At 49.3% G+C, this 21,204-nt stretch overlaps 1 protein-coding gene across 1 annotated transcript in view; it reads right to left on the reverse strand.

Moving 5' to 3' along the window:
* The window catches only part of robo2 (roundabout, axon guidance receptor, homolog 2 (Drosophila)), a 294,794-nt gene that overhangs the window by 33,647 nt on the left and 239,943 nt on the right, over positions 1–21,204 (reverse strand). Inside the window, exons 8-18 of the mRNA XM_019865530.1 lie at positions 18,490–18,614; positions 16,900–17,071; positions 14,302–14,507; positions 12,998–13,079; positions 12,240–12,405; positions 11,748–11,914; positions 10,425–10,546; positions 8,388–8,619; positions 3,700–3,824; positions 3,437–3,608; positions 1,876–2,064 (exon numbers count right to left, since the gene is read on the reverse strand). Of these exons, the coding sequence (XP_019721089.1) occupies positions 1,876–2,064; positions 3,437–3,608; positions 3,700–3,824; positions 8,388–8,619; positions 10,425–10,546; positions 11,748–11,914; positions 12,240–12,405; positions 12,998–13,079; positions 14,302–14,507; positions 16,900–17,071; positions 18,490–18,614 (1,758 nt within the window). The remainder of the gene's footprint in view (positions 1–1,875; positions 2,065–3,436; positions 3,609–3,699; positions 3,825–8,387; positions 8,620–10,424; positions 10,547–11,747; positions 11,915–12,239; positions 12,406–12,997; positions 13,080–14,301; positions 14,508–16,899; positions 17,072–18,489; positions 18,615–21,204) is intronic.

The following is a 21,204-nucleotide window of genomic DNA, read 5'->3' on the forward strand; positions in this document are numbered from 1 at the left end:
CACACACACACACACACACAGACAACCACAACAAAGTATGCCAACACCTCAGAAGGGCTTTGCGAAGCTTTTGGGTCACAGCCGATGCGCAATCTTTGATATGTCAAGTCACTTGAGAGCAGGGGCGGGCAAATCATTTGGCTTAGCACATTTGATTTTGAAAACAGACAGATGGGGGCCCGTAGACGAGGTTGAAAAAGTACTTTCAATTCGTCCAATTTTTTATTTTATCGTTGAACCCAACGCTGACCACGTTTAAGGCCGTGCATACTCGTATTATTTGACATAAATCATAAAACTAGCAATCAATCAGCATCCATTGCAGCCTGCTCATCCTGGAAGGCGGGGGATTCTTCCGTCTGCGGGCCCCTTCTCAAGGTTTCACATTTTTCTCCAGATGGGTTTTTTTGGGGGGGTTTCCCTTGCCTCAATTGTGAAGAAGCCCTTGGAGACTGCGATTAAAGGCTATAGAAATGAATGTGACTTGACTTGACAAAGCCATACGAAATCAATATAAAGATTTATCAACTTATTGCAATGAAACAAATACAAAGGAAAAATGGCTAAAATATTGACCCTCCTATTTGAAAAGCCCAGTGGGTCTTGCTTTGCCCACCGCTGCTCCGTCGTCTTTGTCAGATTAGCATTAGCCATGACCATTAGCCTGGCGCATCGATTAAGCGGGCAGAAAGGGGGCCGGGGGAAAGGACAAATGAACAGTACCTGCAGGGGTGAAGGTGAAGGACTGAACTGCAAAACAAGAAGACAGAGAGGTTGTGTGTTAAAGGCTGCAGAGGGAGGCGCCGCTTTGGGTGAGGTGGGGGTGGGCTGGCTGCTGTGGCTGCCGCTCTGTACACTGGTGGCTAGGCTAGGCCACGCTTAGGCCAAGCGTGAAGGCCTGTTGGGGCCATTCCGGGTATGAGATCGATCAACCAATCAACGCTGGCTTGAGAGCCTTCTCCGTTGAAAACAGCAACCCAGGCTTTGAGACCCACACGTGAAACCATAGCCCTGCCTTCAAACCCTCTTCCTAAAATAAGATTTCTTTGAAACCAGAGTTCTTGCTCGACGTGAAACTCGGGATGTTCCAAGTACTGTATTCACGTGATTACTCAGCCACACTGAGTACTGATTCTACCAGTACTTTGGTTGGATATTTGTAAATAAAGATGGGTCTTTCCTTTGGGTGCACATAATCATTTCAAACTGGTGAGCAGGACGTCAGATTATTTTGTCAGAAGTATCGGCGGTTGGTATCGGCAGCCTTCATGACACATTCAACAAAGGCTGTTGTGTGCAGGATGCCGATAGATAGTATCGATACTCATCGATCCCTAATTGAAACCTCGACTTTGAAACCCTAAATGTATCTTGAGAACTATCACTATTTTGCAAGTCTACAACCGAAATGAAGACTGCTTTGAACCAAACAAAGCCACCCGCTGGCAACCCAGCCCCTTCAAAGATGCCTTGCGTAACATCCCATCCGTGTACAGCGCTCGGTCGAGGCAGGAAAGCAGCCAGAGGTGATACGAAAGCAGCGGCAGACTGAAGAAAACACCAAAATGTCACAAACACAAATGAACAGCGTCACACAAGCTGCCATGGCGCTTATTAAAAGAAAAAAAAAAGAAAAAAAGGGAGACTGTCCGATCGCGAGGCTTCCTTTTTTTATTCCGCCTCGCCCAGTCCTGACCGCTCATTCAGACTTGCCGAGAAAGGCTGGGTGAGGGGTGGCGCTCAAGGAAAAACTGCGAGGAAGGAGACTCGAAGACGCCGGAGAGAGCACGGTGAGTGTGACCGACCGACGGCTATGAACCGACAACGCCCGTCGGGCGGCGGCGGTGGTACGAGGGTCGGGGGGGGGGTCCTGACCTGCGTAGTTGCTCAGGCCCTTCCTCTTCTTCCTGCGCCAGTAGAGCCAGATGCTGAAGCCCATGAGGATGACCCAGCAGGCGCCCCCGATTCCGGCGATGAAGGCGGGCTGCTTGACCACGTCGGTGATCTGCTCCGTGATGCTGTTGTTGCGGTTGCCGTGGATGATCACGTCCTGGAAGGCCTTGCCTGGCGGACAGACGGAAGGCCTTAAGTTCGCTGAAATGTATTCATACGCTTGGGGGGGAAATAATCGAAAAAGAGCTTGTATCGAACGATCAACTCGGCCACCCCGAACTTGAAACAGGAACCCTGCCTTAAATCCACAATTTTCAACCCAAAGCCAAGAATTTCAAACCCGAATGCTTGCTCCAACCCTCATTAGAAACCCGAATTGCAATCCCTGGCCTTGAATTTCAACCCCACACTCGGACCGCCGACCCGGTCTTGAAACTCCATTTTGTTGCCCGTTCCAATTCAGGCCTCCTGAGAAGAAGCAACCCCGGACGGACTTGGAACCGGCAACGCTTTGCCATGCGGCCCTCGTGCTGCGACGATGCAGAAGCAATCCGAGTGGTGAGGAAATGGGAGTCAGGACATTGATTAACCTCGGAGAATGCCCAATGATTTTCTGTGAGAGATATCGACCAAAGAGGGGGAGGGGGGGAGTGAAACGGAGTCACGAGGATGTGCGGCGCAATATACTGCAGGTGGAAACAAACAAAGCTTATAAGACAAAAATCCCCAGGTGAGCCGCTTGTTTGCCAAGCCGGGCTTCTCTAATTCACTCCAAGGCTGCTGAAACGTTGCGACGGCAAAGCAAAGCCGGCGAACGGATGGGTCGATGGCCGCGCCGTGTCCGGGCCCGTTCACGCGCTTGACACTTTTTGACGGCGCACTGCCACGAGAGATCCGGGCTGTGTTGGGAGTCACGCTGGGGAAATAAGGCAGTCGGAGTTTGGGATCATAATTGGGGCGGTTGGGGGCGGGGGAGCACAGGAAAGCCCAGTGGACACTTCATTAGGTACACCTGAGCTTTCATCTCGAGCAAGCTTCAAAGCCTGCTTTGAAAAACTAGGCTTGCTTTGAAAGCACAAATGAAACCCTTTACACCACATTTGAAACCCGAAACCCTTGTTTGAAACCTTCACCAAGGCTGGACTCTGAATCCCCAAATTGTGACGTGAGACCCTCGTTTGAAACCCAGACAAAGGCTTCAAATGCTACTTTAAAACCGCAAACCGAGGTCAAACCCTAACCCCTTTTTGAAACCCAAGACAAGGCTTGAAACCCTACTTTGAAACTCGTACCTTGGCAGGAAACCCAAATTCGCAAGCCCAAACCTGCCTTGAAAACCTCCTTTCAAATCGAAGCCATTTTTGGGAGCCCTGAACTTTTTCTTGAAATTCTCTCACGTGCTTGAAACCGTAACCCTTGCTTAAAAAAATAGCCCCGACTTCAAAGTTCCTTGTTGGAAAGCCGAACCCAAGGCTTGAAACCCGAGCCTGTAAAGAAGTCTGCGTGTATGGAGATTTTTTTTTTCTTTGTCCAAAGTCCTTACCAATAATAATGGACTGGGGTTCGCTCCTGACTCCCACCCCGGCGCCGGTGCTGGCGGCCACTTCCACGTGGTACAACACGCCCACCTGCAGCCCGCCCACCACCACCGAGCGAATGGCGGCGTCCACCGTCTTGTTGACGTGGAAGCGCGTCTCGTTCCCGAGGCACCAGATCTGCAGGCCAAGAAAGAGACGTTGAAGAAAGACCATCGGGGTTGTGCCGCATAGCCGCGGAGTCTTGGCTTTGGCGCGCTGTGAACTCTACCTTGTACTCTTGGACGATACCGTTCTGATGGTCCGGTGGAGGGGGGTCCCAGGAGATGCTGATCGAAGTGCTGTTCTGGTTTCCAACGGTGAGGACGGTAACCTGCTGAGGGGGCGCGCTGGGAGCTGTGAACAATCGGGAGACAACGACTCATGAAATTCGGGGTCTTGTTCACGAGGGAGATGGGACGGAGCGGGAGATTGACAGTTGCCACATATAGTTCATTGCAAATAAATAATGATATGGTGCCAAGCAACTATGTTGAAGTTAGGGAAAGATTTTCATTTGTGCCGTAGGGGGGGGGCTGGGTTGCGACATACTTCACATTTTCCGTCAGGGCTCGGTCCTTACACGCTGAATTTCATCTCATACGCCCGATGATGGCGGGCTTATTGTCTCCACCTTGGTGTGGTGAACGCTTTTGTTTTTCGAAGGCCCGCCACAGAGATGGGGAAATAAACAGCAGTTTGGCAACGCAAAGTATGAAAAGTCATGTTTTCTCATTTCCGCAGCGGGGCGGAAGCAAAAGCTCCCAATCCTGACAGGTCAATTACTCGCGCGCCGGCTCTCGCTCACCTCGCCTCCATCCACAATGGCACTTGTCAGCCAGTAAATCTGAGCTCATCCCTCAGCGCCGCTGGCCTCGGGTTCCCGAGATGAATGGGCCCCGTTATGAAGCCGCCACCTCGAGCAGATTAGAAACAATCTACCCGAGGAGAATCTGATCAAACGGCCGCATTCGGCGCAGGTGACGGTGCGGCGGGGCTCGGCGTGCGGCGGGCAATGTCGTTCAAAGTTAATGGTATGAATGATTTAGCGGCTTATTAGCATGCATATTTGCGCTAAACAATTCCCATTTTTCATTAGAGCCCGCCCTCAGAGGGGGCGCTAATAGAGCCATTAGCCGCGTGATGTACGGCAGCCGCGAATGTGACCTCCTGTCTCTCACGTCGGCGCCAACGCCGTTCTGGATAATGAAGAAATACAAACTAATCATATCGCGGGCGTGCACGCGCGCGGAAACGCATATGCGGGGGGGAAAAAGGGAGTTGCTCATCGGGGGCCCAAGAACCAGGCCGTGCCGGTCGGCCACGCTAACTCACGCTAAACCCTCTTGCGCAACGGAAATAAAAGAAGGAATGGGAATAAATCGTCAAGTTGACAAAATTCCGCAGACGGCCCAGACACATGCGCTTGTGCCATGTCATGATTAATGCGATGGTTCCTCACGGTGGAATAATTATGCGTCCCACTCCTGTCCGAGACAAAGAAGCGACGGCAAATTACGTGAAGGTTTTTGTGCGCGGTGTACCCTGCCGTGAACGTTTGACGATCGTTGCGAGGCTTCGTCGTGCGGGGGCCCGCTTTAATCTTTGCTCGCTCTCCAATAGACCATCTTGGGAAATAAGAATCAAACGCCAGCGCGGGCCACTCTTGCCATCCTCGCAGAACAACGGAACCATCAGCGACCCACTGCAAGGGAAATCTGTAAGCGCGCTAGCTAATGCTCGGCGCTAAGTTTTAATCGCTCCCAAAACCTGACTTCTCCATCCAGCATCCCGCGGTGTCTCGGAGGAGCCGGCGAGCCGCCATCTCGGACGGCCCGCCGGCTCGGAGCGGGCTTGACGGCAGGGGGTTTGGGACCAAAATAGAAAGCGGTCGATCACTCCGAGGGACCCAGATGCAGAAAGAGCTAAAGCGGGAAGAGTTATCTCCGCTTGTCATGGCGCCGACATGCAGGTTTCCGGCGGGCCTTGGGGGGAGGCGGCTTGGCGTGCTTTCTCGTCGTCGTTTTCTCCCGCGTTTGACGACAGTTCCGCTAGAGCGGTCTGCACACCGCTACACCGGAGACACGGTCGGTCCCTTGGAGGAACGGTGGGAAATAAATGGACCTGTCATCCTGACGGGATGTGAACAAACACACACGAGCCTCCGTGCGCTGAGGCGAGATGGCCTTTGGTCGCCACAAAAACCTGACCGTCGCCTTCACGCTGTTCCCGGAGCTTTCAAGGCGACTCGTAACGGAAGCGTGATAGTCTAATGACTCCGAAGAGCAACCTGACAAGATTTCTCAATTTGCCTCTTCAACTTGTGCACCGAGATCGCTCCCAAAATGTCCACCAAAAAAAATCTCTTTGTCGTGATTCAAGGGAAAGGAATGAGTGAGTGATCGCGAATGCAGTTAATCATCATTCACTTCTGCCGAATCACTAGAATTTGCTACGTGACTCTCTACTGCCTCATTCACGAGAATTAGCATCGCGACAAGAGTTACCAAAAATGAAAAGGATGCAAAATATTGATTCTGAGTGGAATGAGCACTTCAGCCTGAGGGCAACGCAATGACAAGTTTGAAAATCGGACGATTCCAGAGAAACTGAGTCTTTGTCAGATTTGTTTTGGCCTTTTTGAGGATTTTTTTTTTTTTTGGAGGGGGGGGGGGTCCATTATCACAATATCTGTCCCAAAAGTGCCTTCCAAATAGAGCTGAAATGGTAAAATGTCATTATTTCTGACTTCAACCGTTGGGGGAACGCTTCTCCAACTGGCTGACAAGTGACATTTAAAAACAATGTCATTTGACCCCCCCCCCATCCGAAAAAAAAAAAGTACTGTATTTAAATAGCGTACATGAAACGTGAATTGCCAGAGCAGTGTGTGCCGTACAATGAGCCATGTACATTCGTCGGACATTTTGTTTTTAATGGAGAATTTTAGAAACGCTCTTTGTGTTTTTTAGGAAATTCCACAAAGATGGCGGCCAGTTTATATACATAAGAGCTGCAGCCTTGCAATAAACAGAGCCTTGAGGACAGTCCATGTGCGCTGGGTGGGCTGCCTAAGCACAGTTCAGTTGTATTTAACTTTGAAGTTGAAATTGCGCACAATAGAAATAAATAGAACTACGAGAAATAATTCACTACCATAAAGCGACACGACACGCACACCAGGCAACAATGGACTGTCATAAAATGAGAGCAATTACGATCGATCCTCTTTTTCATGAGATTGTCGACTATTCAAAGCGAAGCTCCGGTGTTGTTGAAGACACAAATTAGAATTAGCCGATATCAACCGCACACTATATAAGGTTGCATTGTAGAAATCATGAGAATGAACAAAAACAACTTGACGTATGTACCAACATAGAAAAAAAAAGACGAGGCACAAGCACAAGCCTGCAGCATAAGCAAGTGACGAATATTTGACGGCCGACAGCACCGATGACTGATTCTGTTCAAGCGCAACCGCAACAGTGCAATTAAAGGAGTGACTTTTCAAAAGCGGGGGCCAAGAACATGTTTGGAAAATCCCCTGCGTTCACGACATTGCGCAAGCCTGACAAAGACATATTTGACTAATTGTATGGAAATACCGCAATGCAACTCGAGGGGGTGATAGCAAGCCGCTCCCACCCGAGCTATTTTGCTTCAAAAAAAAAAGGGAAAGAAACAACAACTTTGCTCACAACTCATTTGGGCAGCGGGAAACTTCATTATTCCTCAGCCAAATCCCTCCGGAGCGGTTTCAATTGAGCGTAAAATTGAGAATTCCACCTTGTGCGGATGCTAAGGAAGTTAGCATTTACGTCTTTGCTGCCAGGATTTGATGCCGTGACGTTCTACCATAACTAGTGTGAGAAACGTAATGTGTTTTGACAAAATCAGGCTTATGTCGGCAAAGATGAACATTGAGTTTTTGGTCGGGGGAGGAGGGGCGGGGCCTAAATGAAGCACGTTTCATGTACATCTTAGCAAAATTGATCTGCGTACCCCAGCTCGTTTTCAGTTTTCAAATGCGCATTTTCGATCCTCGGGGGTTCAGATTAGCTTCAAAACATGTTTGTCTTTCATCCTATGAATAAAAACGACAATCGATATTTCTGTCACTTTTTCTCTTTCGCATTTTCCGACGTTTAACTGAGCGCAACATATGCCTGAGTTGGTGATAACACATTCCATCTAGATTTTATTTTTTTATTTCTCCCAAAATAATCATGAAACTTTGACTTCATTTCTCCGCCTAAATTAGATGACATAGACAAGAAAAAAAAAAAAAAAACGTTCTCTCAAGTATACCTGCTTCTGATCTGAACGATTACTCGCCTCGGAATTGGCCCACAACGTCTGCTAAAAATCAAAATAGCCTGTCAACTTTCAGGCTTGGGTCAATGGGTCAAATTGGTGACCGATGCTAAATTTCTTAACTTTCCAGGGGGCGCTACCTCGCAAGTGAGTCTTGGGCAGTCTGAAAAAGTTGGAATCAGTCGTTTTTGGGTTTATGCTACACTGCGTACACAAAAAGCAATTTCCGACGTGGGTCAAAAGTTCCACCGTGCGCAGACTTGTTTTGGTGCGCCACGCCGCTCCGTGGCCTTGTCAAAGCTTGTCTGAATCACAGGCGCCCGTCATCCTCACATGACAGTCTGCGTTCATCCTCCAATCACACCTCAGGCCCGCGCCTGCCGGGTGATGGATTAGCAGTCAGGATACACAAACGCCCCACACACACTTGTAAACAACTCCCTGGGAAAAAAAAAAAGTCACGGCAGGCAAAAACAACAAAAAAAAAAAAAAAAAAACACGTATTTTGTCTCAGTATCCGAGAGAGATGACAAACGCCCGCCTGGGGTGGTCATGAGTCAGCCGTCACATCGCGCAACGAAGCGCATCAGTCTAAGCCGTTACCTTCCTCGGTGGTCCGCGCCGTCTTGGATTCGCTGTCCATGCCTTGGAAGTCGTTGAAGTAAGGCCGCGCCTTGATCTCATACACGATGCCCTTCTTCAGAGACGACAGGACGGCGGTACGCTCCGATGGCACCTTCACGTCCTGCGTCTGCCAGTGTCCCGGCGAGGGCAGCCCTGACGTTTGCCTGTATAGAACTCTGTAGCCTTGGATGAATTGCGACTGGCGATCCAGCTGAAAAGATCAGGAAAGATTGGTCTCAGTCAAAATCAATGGCTAGCAAAAGTTGTTTTCAAATCTTGAAGTGGCCTGGCCACAACTGAGCTCTCTGAGCTCCCCACCCAGTGCCTCAGGGCTGCAGAGGAGACACTATTGAAGATACCAAGAACTTAGTGGAGGCTCAGAGGGGATGGAGCCTTTTCCGTTGTCATAGTTTGTCCTTTTTTTTTTGGGTGGGGAAGCTCGCGTAAGCTCTTGAATTGCTTCGGAGGCCGTTGCTAATTTAATGGCCACTTTTATCACCAGCTACATCTACGCTTAGCTTAATGAACACTCTGACATGAATGTGCGTCGCCTGCCGAACGAATTACCCCCCTCTTAGACGTTCCAGAACGGCACTTTGAAGGACGCATGCGTGCATTCGAAATACCAACCAGCATCTACCAACTGGCAATGTCACAGCGATGATAATAGCAAATGTGTGTCGTCAAATCGAGAAAAGAAACCCCCCTCAAACCAGAAGACACCCCCCCCCCCACTCATTGCACCAGGGCAATGGCCACATCATTCATCGTAATGGCTTGTTAACAATACAAGCAAAAGCCCAGCTTTCCAAACGACATATTAAACACATGCTTTTTTTTTTTTTCTTCCCCCTGCCAGAGTAAATCAGCGAAATGGCATCGGCTGACTTATTAATGGAATGATTTGGGAATATAAAAGATCTCTGAGCGGAGGTTGCGGTTGTTTACGGAAGGTGCGTCGCAGGCTGATTGATGAGGGCTGTCGCGTTTGGAGTTGATTGGATGTTGGTGTCGTAATGAAAAAAAAAAAAGACTTCGCCTTCAATTAGCTGAGGCGAGTCCTGAGGTGAGACTTATTACTCGGGTAAATAAACATGTCAGCAGGAAAACTGCTAATGTGGCACGAGTTTGGAAATGGAAACAAGCCCCCCCCCCACCCCCACCTCACACACATATGCATCAATAATAGATGCATATGTGTGTGTGTGTTCGTGTGGACCTCGGTGATTTATCCAAATAATAAAAAAAATATATATATATATATATACATATAAAAAAAAGGGGGGGAAAATTACATTAGACGAGTTTGTAGCTGCTCGGTAATTTGTCACATGCAGCGGAATGCGCTGATGTTGTGAAATGGAAGCGTTTTGCACACACGCTGAAGAAAGGAAGATAAATGCGTCATATCATTGGAGGAAAAATACTGTTTGCTAAACACTTGATTACCATAAACATTCATTTCTGTCAGACCAAAAATGCGTCTCGCGTCATAAAACCAGGATGGATCAACAACCAGATGTTTTGATACATTTCTAGCTGGTTCCGCCGCATCTTAAAGACGTCATTTGCAACTAGTTTATTTTATGTCCATTTACAGGCAATGAACCACTGGCATTTTTTTAGAATCCAATTAAAAAAAGAAAAACCACAATATTTGGGGTGTTTGGATTTTTTGTGTCTTCATAAGTTGAATTGTCATTTGAAAACGGCATTTTGAATGTTCTTGGGTGGTCTCTGAGTGATATTAAAAATGGTTGGAGAAGTGTGTCTGATCGATATGAAGAAAAAAAAAAACGTGAAATCAGGACTGAACCTTAATTTGACTTTTTCGGGCTTGTTAGCCTTGGTTGACAACATTGGATTTCGTAATCAGCATACACAAGTGAACTTCTGATGATGCTCGCTAGAGCGTGGACCTCCACCAAGGCCAAGGGTGAAAAGGAATTCCTGCGTCCGTATCGCAACGCGCAGATCGGAAGAAAACGCCGCCCGCATTTGGTGCCGTGAACTCACCGTCCACGTGACCTGGATGGCCGTGGGACTCAACACCACAGGGTTGTGCAAGCGAACGATGACCTCGCCCAGCTCTTTCTGCACGTGCCGGTGGTCCACGCCCTGAGCCGGAGGACTGATGTCTGCGGGGGTGAGAGAGACAGAGAAGAGGGGTCGCAACCATTTGTCATCTCGACGACTCCGCGTGCATGTCGGCTAATCGTGTCTTTTTGACATCTCGTCTTCCAAACCGCCAATTTACAGACTACTTTTGACAGTCTGCTGCTCTACCGCGCCGAACCCCCCCCCCCACACCCACCAACAATGTCACCGATTAATCAAGTTTCACTCTAGTTTCAGTAAACCCCCCCGCCCCCGCAAAAAAAAAAAAAAAATCAGTAAATCAGTTTCAACGAAGAAGTGCAGCATGGCACAGTAGGCGTTTGTTTGACCTTTTCTGTCATGGTGCTTCCGATGATAGCACAGCGAGCGGCTAACAACGACAAGCTGTGTCTGTATTTGGGCTGAATACAGAAATACAAAAATACTAAATTTGTACAAGTCAGAAGTGTGAAAGATGGGAAAACTAGAGCGCAGCCTCGCCTATGGATGACAGAACATCTTCATTTTGTTTCCTTACTGCACCAGAAATGTTCATGGCCAAATGCATGTTGCATCATCAAGTAAAAAAATAAAATAAAAAAAGTTGTGAGGAAAGATGTATCAAAATCGTTTGTTTTTTTAAAACAATCCCAATTGTTTTTCGTCATCAGACTGCACAAAAACATGAACCAAATACCTGCTGACGTTTTCCACTTCTTTATGCAATTTTTCATTGCATTTTTAATTTACAGACCCCAAAAAAAAACCCCCATCAGTGAAGAAGATTATTTTTCAAAAGTCACAAATCATATCCAAAGCAATCACACAAGACGGGTTCAAAAAAAACGCTGTTAAAAAAATTGCGAGTGTCAATAAACAGATCTATCTATCACTCGGAAGCCTCTCCCTTCTCGAGGATGAAAAAGTCGAAACGCGCTCATCTTTTTTTATGAAGCGCACGCACTCGCCTTGACGGCATTTAGCCCAAAGACTGATTATCATCTCAATGTAATCAGGAGACGGCGGCCCGGCCGCCACTGTAATAAAATCTCCAACGTGCCGGGAGGCAGTGCTTTCTGCCCGTTATATTCATTAACATGCCGGGAACCCGAGAGGAGACGTGCTCACTTCACGTAATTGCTTAAGCGTCGGCCGTAATGAGGCGGGGGCCGAGATGGACCGGTTTGACCTCTGCAAAAGTTCCGACCTATTTCGCAACGCTCGCCGGAGATGCCGACCCACCTTGTGTTCTGACAGGTTCCGACATGGGACTCGGGTCGCTCACGCCCTGGCCGTTGACTGCTCGGACCATGAACAGGTAGATGGTGTTGGGCCGTAGACCCTTGACGGTGAACTGGGTGGTCCGCACGTGATCGGCCACCGTTTGCCAGCTGTTGCTCACCGACTGGCTGTGAAGGGGAAATGACAAGCGCGGTCGTATTAGTGACGACGCTGGTGTCGCAAAAAAAAAAATGGATGGCATGCCACAAATGGCCCCTGAGCCGTAGTTTGGGCACCACTGCCATAGCGGAAGCAATGGTCACCTCAGAGCGCGTTTATTTGTTGTACATCTGTAAAGAAATTATTCTGACCAAAAAAAAGCAAAAGCAAAAGCAAAAAAAAAAACTGTCAAAGGTGCCGTTATCCACAAAACCAAGAGGCCAAACTGCGCAACAATGAATGTGATCACGAGTTGCGTGTGCGCCATGCGTATCAATCAGGCGGCGCACAAACCTGAAGGCCTCGATGACAAAGGAGCCGACGGGCGAGGCGCCGGCCAAGCCGGCCTGCCAGGACAGAGACACGCTGCTCTTGGTGACGTCGGTCACCTGCGGCTTGGAGGGCGGGCCTGGGAGGTCGGCGTCGTCGTGGTTCTTTGGGAGCGTTGCGCCGCCAGCTTCTGCACAACGTCACACCATACATTTCCGAAAAGGAAGTCCTCGAAGGCTAGATTTGGGAGTTTGGGGGATTGGGGGGCCGAGGGGGGGTGTTGTGGCTGGGTAGCATGTCTAACAAGGGGTCGAGATTATCGTAGTTCACGAAAACCAATCAAATAACTAAAACTAGCACAGGGGGAAAAAAACTTTTTTTTTGTTCATGAAATTTAAAAGAAAAAAAAAACGAATCCGAAAAATAATCAAATCTGCACCAAAATGAAAAAAAATGTCAAGGTTTCAAGTTTCGGTTTCAACTCAAGGCTCGGGTTTCGAGTCGGGATGGGCTAGTATGCAGAAACCTGGCCTAATTTCAACATGGATGAGGGTTTCTAGACGAGGGCTAAGGTTTCAAGATAGTTTTAAACGACAGTTAGGTTTGCAAGTCATTTTTAGGATGATGTTGATATGTTTTTTTTTGTCAAGTCACGGGCCGCAGGAAAATGGATGGCGGGCCGCAGAAAGCCCCCGGGCCGTAGTTTGGACATCCCTTGGCTAGAGTTGAGCATCAATGCACTCTGAGAAAATTCAAACCCGTGTCAGAAAGTCGCCACGTACCTTTGACCTCAAGAAAAGCGCTCCATGAAGTCTCTCCGCTGGAGCTGGTGGCCACGCACGTGTAGATCCCCGAGTCAGACAGCTTGAAAAGAAAACAAAAACAACAAGATGACATTTTGTCTCGCTAATGTTAGGGATGGACCAGCACCCATTCCAGTTATTGGAGTTGGTAGAATACGGGCCTTAATTCAATGTATTGAGGACACGCGAAGGCTGCTGATCCCAGCCACCGATATACTAAAAGCAAAAAAATAAAAAACAAGTCATCCTTGCTCGTAGTAGACGCGACACTGCGGCGGTTTGACACAAGGGCAAATTCTCACATGCGCCGGAAAGCTTGCGCAGAATGATCTGTCATTGTGTTAAGTGAAATTTTACGCGTTAAAAGTGGTATCAGTCCGTGTGATCAAACATCTTGACTCAAATCCCATTCGCCGCCGTGTTCCACGCCAATGACGTCACGGATGCGAAGCGCTTCTCAGAAACACTCGCGTCCGAGTGCCGTTAAAGCGCCGGCGGCGACTTTTACGAGCGAATCTCGCTTTGCCAGCGCTGACGCTAATTTCCTAATGAATTTCATTTGCCACTCAGCGCCCTTCCATCAGCACTCCAGCCTCCTTCTCCTCATTTCGCCGAGCGTCGCGCCGACCACAACAAAGCTAATTCATTTAGGCCCGGCCGCAGCGGCCCCTGGGTCGACGACAGCTGGCTCGTCCGTCCGTCCCCTCTCACGGCTTTGTTTTGCCTGTGTGTGTTCCTTCCATTTATTCAATAACATGTCAGTGGTCGTCAGCCATGTCATCAAGCATAAATAGATATTCCGCCGAGGCTTCAGAGTGGGGAAAGGAAGGTGCGGGCTTTACATTTAATCTACTTGAAAAGTGTGTGTGTGTGTGTGTGTGTGTGTGTGTGTGTGTGTGCGTGTGTGTGTGTGTGTGTGTGTGTGTGTGTGTGCGTGGGGAGGGGGGGGGAGTGTGTGTGTGTGTGTGTGGTGCAGAAACGCATACATGTGCTTCGCGGGGACTCCGGCTGGAGGCCATCCAAGCCCGCAGTGGCCGGTCCTGTTTGAGCTGTCGCTCCACTCAGTAATCCCATCAAACTATTAAGGCCAAAAATCAATGCAGCCTATTCATCTCTTCAAGATGTCCTCCTGTCAACCCACTTGATGCTGTGTTTTGTGTGTGTGTATACAAAGTAAATGCACATGGTGTTACACCTCTTTCAGTTTTATCAGTTTTGATTTTGTTAGTTAGCACTCTCTCTCTCTGAGAGATACAGTCGATATTGAGAAAGGGTCTTCGTACCTTGACGTTGGTGATCTGCAGGCTGCCTAATTCCTGCAGGGACATGCGGGGGTCTTTCCCCAGCAGACTAACGCCGTCCTTGAGCCAGCTGACCGAAGGGATGGGGTCCCCCGACGCCTGGCACTTGAGCAGGGCCACGCCGTCCACGCCCAACGTCTGGTTGGAGGGCCCCTGGCGGATGATGGGCGGCGGTCTGTCCGACAGGACTGCGACAGGAGAAACCGCACCATGAACGGACGCCGGAACCGAGCATCGCGTTATTTTTCTTGAGAAAAGATGCAAATGCAAGCAGCTTCCACGGGTACCGGATCGTTTTCGTGGCTTGTGTTGGTGGGGTGGCGGGATTCCTTCTTTGAAAGAGTGGGCGTGTCAGAGGGTGAACTCAGGGGTGAACGGCGGCGCACTGGATCTGAACAATGCCGAGTCCCGCCCCCACGGCAAATCATCGCAGAAGCCACATTAATTAGACACTGTGGATTAATGACACCGGAACTGCGGGTGATAATTAGCCAGCCTACTACCTCCGTAACCTTTCAACACGTTCTCACAGCCTTCCCTTTTAACACCAGAGCAAAAAGGCTTCCCACTTATGGGAATGGTTCCAACTCGACTGCAGCTTTAAAGGCCCGCCGCACACCGAGCAAAGCCGCACGTGTATTTCAAAGCAACTTCCACACTGAACTGAATAGAAATGCCATTAATCCGTTTTAGTGCACCGAAAATCACACACCAAATACGGTCGTGTCTATTCCATTTGGTTGCACCCTTTGGTGCAATGACAAGATTGGTTTTCAGATTGTGAAAAAGCAACACATCGGGCGCGTGCAATCTATGAATGTGAACGGATCTTTTAGGCCAACAGCCGATCAAATATGTCTGCCTGACTTTTGCCCTTGACCTCTCTTTGACAATCACACCACGATTCTCGAAAATGATAGGCAGTATGTGGCGCCCCAAATGCTCTTTCCCGCCATTTTATCGTGGCAGTGAGTCCTCCTACAGTGAGTGCGGTTCAATTGCCGGGTTGCAGGTGAGTTACCGACCGCAATTTGCTCACGATTATCCAGTTCAGCTGCATTTTGTCGTGCCGCTCGGCCGGCCTGGGGGAGAGGTACGAAATTATTGCAAGATGTAAATCAGACAAAGGCGGCGAGACGCAGCTGCTTCTTTTCCAGACACTCCCTTTAGTGTTCCGAAAGACCACCAGGCTGACACCGAGGCTGCGTAAGAACGGCAAACGGCTCGGATGAGGATGCGTTCTGGGAACCCGGGGCCACATTCCGAGTCTGATGGATGTGCTGACGGAATGCGGGAAGCCGGACCGCGGGGCCTTGGATTTCCGGATCAGGAATTTCTCATTACGGGTCTCCTTGAACCCGGTGGACATGCCATCGGTAAATCACGCAGCGGCCGCCGCGGCTACAGCAGGTGTGGCCCTGACCTCCCCCCTCCCACCTGTACAGCCCGTTCTTCCTCTCCTACCGTGTCGGCGCGGATGTTCATTCTAAGTTCCCGTCCAGGCGGGAGGACGGTCGTCTCTCTCGCGTTGGCAGTCACTCAATCAGAGAGCCTCTCAAGCAACCGATCGTTAAACTTGAACTCAAGGGCGATGCTTTCGTTCCTCTTTGAGGTGTGAAAATGACAGACATTGCACTCCGACTTGTAACAGTACGCTACCAGAAGCGCTGACCTACGTTGACAGTTTACATCCCGACATTTACTCGATTATTCGATTGAACTTGGGAGTTGAACATCCATCCAACCCTCCATTTTCAACAGCGCTTATCCTGAACAAGGGTCGCGGGGAAGTTGCTGAAGCCAATCCCTGCTGACTTGGGGCAGAAGACAGACTACACCTTAAACTGGTCGCCGGTCAGTCGCAAATTCACAACCACACGCACAGACAGCGTCATTGAGTGGGAACCAATCACACACAAGTCCAGCGAGCGCACCACCAAACCATCGGCGACGAATTGAATATCTGAATACCCAAAATATTCAATAGACGCAGCCTTACTTTAAATACCCCATGTGGGTGTTTACTTTTTTATCTTTTGCCCCAATCAGACTTGAGCCCGTATGCGCTATTCTGGAAAGCGCTTTGGTTCCAGCCGCGGGTGTTGTGAAAGCGCCAGATATTGTATTGCACTGTCTGCGCCTTCGGAATCGGTCGTGCTCACCAATTCAAATACGACCGTTTCTTCAACCAATCAAATTTCAAATTCATCCATATCACGCTATCAACGTTTTCACGAATTATCACCAGTGAATATCCTCCAGACGGTGCCACCTGTATATTTCTTCCAATATGTATTTGACACTTCATACAAAGCAATGGTTGAACTGCAAATAAAGCCCGATAAGCGACCGAATCCTTCAAGTGCGGGCGCGGCCGGCAGAGAATTATTATTGGGTTTCAGGGCTTCACAAACCCTGCCTAGCAACAAATTGCCAAGCCACCAAGAGGAAGAATATGAACCGTTTTGCTTATCCACACAGCCTCGTTTTTCAACACGATACTTTCTATTTCATTCGTAATGTTGGGGGACTTCTTAACGTTGCCACGGGGATGGAAATTGGAGTGAAACGGAGCTTTACCGTCGGTGACTTCCAGCTGCGCCTTGGCCAGGATACTGCCGGCGACGGTCAGCGCCTGGCAGATGTAGTAGCCGGCATCGGCCCGTTGCACCGAAGCGATGGTGAGGGCGCCGCCGGGCGAGACCGAGAAGCGGCCGTTGGGCTGCTGCGGCTGGTTGGGGAACAGCAAATTCTGCGGCAAGACAGACAAAGGGCCCAATTAGTCAACGGAATCCACCCGAAAACACCAAGAATTGAATAGCAATGGTCTTTTCTGTCTATTTCTGTCAAATTTGCACCAGCGCACGGGAGTTTCTTGGCCCGTCACTCGGCAACGAGGTTGGAAAAAGATCTGTCATTCGCAAGCATGGAAACAGCCAAACGCTACACAGGACTCCATTGTTGGAAGGACACGTTATCAGCATCAGCTTCTGATAATGACCGGCTCGCTTGCCGATTGGGGACTGGGAGTATTTGTGTTGGGTGACGTGTCGGCCCCGTATGGAAAATGCACTGATACAAGTGTTACTGGGCGGCTTGGTGAAGAAGTGCTTCCTCCACATGGGAAAACACACCCGAGAACTGATTTGACTTGTGAGAGAAAAAATGCTTGGCATTATACATGGTAGTTGGCGGCCATTTTCTTGGAAATGGTTACAACGAAGTGCCGTTGTAAGGTAACAGATTCGTGATGTGCCTCCAGGCTTCTTCACTGGTGCAGAGCAAACACATGAGATGTAATTAGTGCAAACCACTTGAATGGAACAAATCAACGAGTGAAATGATACATTGAACAAATTAGTACGTCCGTCGCACGTGAGCGTTCAACACTTCGTTATCGTCGTGAGGGAGAAGGTGGGAAAGAAACATTCTTTTCTGTCACCTACTTGAATTAATTACGCTGGGTTTGGCTGTCAATAATTAGCATCGCACCTCGGCGGAACTCGCCCGCCTCCCCCAAAGTTCAACGGCAGCAGCGAGACCCCCCCCCCCCCACTTCCCCCCCGCAAAAAATATTCATTTGCTCGTGAGTCAATGTCGGGGTTTAGCGGTAAACATCGCGCCGACTAGTGACGACACGCACTTCTTCTGAGGAATACTTTGACGGCCCGGAGGCTACACTCGAGCGTGTGAATTTGTGTGTTTGAAGCGTCGCCACGGCTGAATCATATCACCGGGCTCATCGGCAAGCCCCGACTGGCTCCTAATTGGTGCTGTTGTGAAGTGTTGCGAGCTATTTGAATGGCTTAACTGCTCCAGTGAGAGATGGGATCGTTCTTATCAGTACGGCGGGTCACGGGGGGGAAAAAGCGATCCGAGCTCCGCCAGGCATGCCGGCGGAAAAAGGTGCATTTGCAGGAAAGATCCCGATGACAGATAGTGAACCGTGAAGATGTGTGCATTTGCGAGGGCAGGGAGAGACAATCCAAGTGTTTCCTCATCGTGGCGTACGATTTAGTCGGTTCCACCCCATCGAAGGACCACGTTTCTCGGGGCAAACCGTCTATGCCACCGACAGCAGGACTGGTGTTGACCTGATCTGAAATCTACCGGCGGTTAACTGAACTGGACGACCGCTCGGTGGTGTTGTGTGAGGTGCGGTGCTCTTACCTGACTTCCTTCCTTCTGCCAAAATACCGCAGGTTGAGGGTTGCCTTTGGTCTCGCACGGAAAGGTGGCGGTGCGTCCCTGGGCCACGATCTGGTCCCTCGGACGGATGACAAATTGCGGGGCGGCTGAAATTCAAAACCGCAATGTCAGCGTGAGGAAAGGCGGAGCCGAGTGAAGTCAAACATCAGTGTGGCGGGTTACTGCGGGATTTCAAGCAAAGGCGAACGGTCAACCAAACCGGTCAAACCAAAATCCATGCGGCCTGATCTCCGGGTTTTGCTTTGAACACCGGCTACCGTTGCCATGGCAACCACGCTGGCCATTCATCCAAAGAATGAATGGCAGTCACATTGACAATCAGGAAGAAAACACCACTGACACCTGAGAAACAAACAGGTGCCGAAAGGGGGGCACAGTCCGAGTTGGCGAAAAAGGAATTTGAAGGAAATGCTCGCCGGCCCTCGCATCTGACATGTCAAGCGTCAAACTTTGAAGTCGAACGGCGAAAAGCCCGGCACGGTCGATACTCGCGGGCTTCGTCTGACAGCCGCTCGAATCGTCGTAACGCATCGCCAATCGAGCCCGAGTGAGACGTCTCGCCACTGACAACTCGACGGAGGCGCTTTGAAAGTAAACAAGAGGGGAGATGAGACGCCCTGCTCGAAAATCCAACGGCCTCTCTCTCAAGCCGAACGTGCCAGTCCGTCGACCAGTGGTCGCCGACGCGTGGCCCGGGGGCACCAGGTCGCAACCGCGGACCTCCAGAGTAGTCCCTGGGCCTGCTCTCTGAATCGATCAAAAGTGAGGGGACATTGTGATTTCCGAAGAAGCTGATATACATTTGAAAATATTTGTTACTGTCGCTCTAAGTGATGTAGCGCTTCCCGATCGACGCTGCTATTTCAGTGTCTGTTACTGTGGCACTCGTCTCCATCGTTGAATCTGGCCTCGTTAGTGAAAGCCAGGCCACGCTGACTTCGGCTGTCAGATTATCAGCCTTGCTCACAACTCTGTTTCCAAGTGTTTCATTTTCTAGACGTTTTGCCTCGTTGTTTCATCGTATTTTTGTTCTCATAAGTATTCCTTGTTCTGTATTCTAAGTTTGTGTGGATTGGATTCTGTTGTCCTTTGGGCTGACAAGCAATTTACGTTGATCTCGTTCCTGACCTTTTGCAAGCGCCTTTGGTTTGATCTCACCTTTGCCCGGTTCTTTGCTCCCAGCGTCCTTTGTTGCACTTTGTCGGTCTTGCGTTTTTTGTTCATAAATCTCTTTTTGATCAAAACCTCGCTGTCAACGCTTTTGGAATCCTCATTCGGTCCAGAATTCTTCCAGACATCCGACTGCTGTGTTCATTGGAAAACTCTTTCATTTATCGCACAACTGACTACTCGCATGAAAATGATTCATTTGTTCCACTCCTGGTGCTTCTCAACATCCGACTGGATTGTGTACATTGCGATGAGAAGTAGATTTAGGAGACCTTGGGTGCGCTGCAACATCGTGTCCCCTTCCCCATTTCTTCTTATGACTTCTCAAGTTTGACAAGCCAGCTGGTTCCAGTAAGGCCCAACTCGGTCCCATTTGGCTGCTTTTTGCGTGTAATCCCTCCGTCGGCGCGTGTATCTGTGCGTGTGTTGCATTTGTGCAAGATACACACAGTTGGGAAGGGTACAGATGGCCGCAGATTTACAGCCTTCTCGCTTGGCCTTATGCAGCGTGGATATCTTGTGGCTCTCAAAGCCCGGGACTGATACTGAGCTCCTAAATCACGCTCTGGCGAGGACTCAGCTGCCTCCCTCGCCTTCCGCCATCCCACACACTGCATCCATAAACACATTAAAAAAAATAAATAAAAAACTGCCACCAGCCGTCTTGTCCTTTCTCACGATCTCTCTCTCTCTCTTTTTTTATTTTTTTGAAGCCATCTTCATAGCAGGTCGGCGCTCAATTTAATAGTATTTACATACTGTATCTTATGTTTCATGATTTGTCCTATTTCTATCGATGATGGTTTGCGAACAAAAAGCTAGTGTTCATTGAAAGTCACAGTATGTCATATTTGGAACACACGCGAACAACTTTGTAATTATGTTGACGGGACACTCGACGTCTGAGAAGTAGAAGAGCGTAAACGTCCCAAGATGACATGTTGGAGTGGTCTTTGATGTTGTCGGCGCAGCCAGGACACTTTGACGTGCTACACTCACCGTAAACTAGCAACTTTGAAATCCTGTTTATGCTCAACTGGTTTGTTATTACTAAAGGACATGATTTGATCTTGATGAAACAGCCAGGATACTTCTTATGCTGTGTAAGTTAAATTCCCGTGGTTTGCGACACAGGACGAGGTGTCATAATTAGCTCCGCTAGCATTTAGCGCAAACGGCGTCGGGATTAGCATAGCTTCCTTAGCTTCTGACCAATTCTTTGCTGTGCACGGTTCGTTCAAATCAACACAAACGAAACGCCTGCATGGACCTCAGTGTTGACAACGGCCGTCCTTACACTCCTTTATGAGGACGGTCTTGTTTTTGACTGCTTTGTGCCCGGGCTGGAACAAGCGGTCGATCGAAGGGGCTCGTTGTTAGCGCGTGATCGTTTCACAGCTCGGCTGAGGGAAAGCTGAGACTGTTTTGATTCGGAACACATTAATGACACGGGAGATTCTGCATCCTGTCACCGTACCCAGAAAAAAAAAAAAACGATCGGTGCGG

The sequence above is a fragment of the Hippocampus comes genome, unplaced genomic scaffold, assembly GCF_001891065.2.
Source record: "Hippocampus comes isolate QL1 unplaced genomic scaffold, H_comes_QL1_v1.1 scaffold140, whole genome shotgun sequence".
NCBI classification, from domain to species: Eukaryota; Metazoa; Chordata; class Actinopteri; order Syngnathiformes; family Syngnathidae; genus Hippocampus; species Hippocampus comes.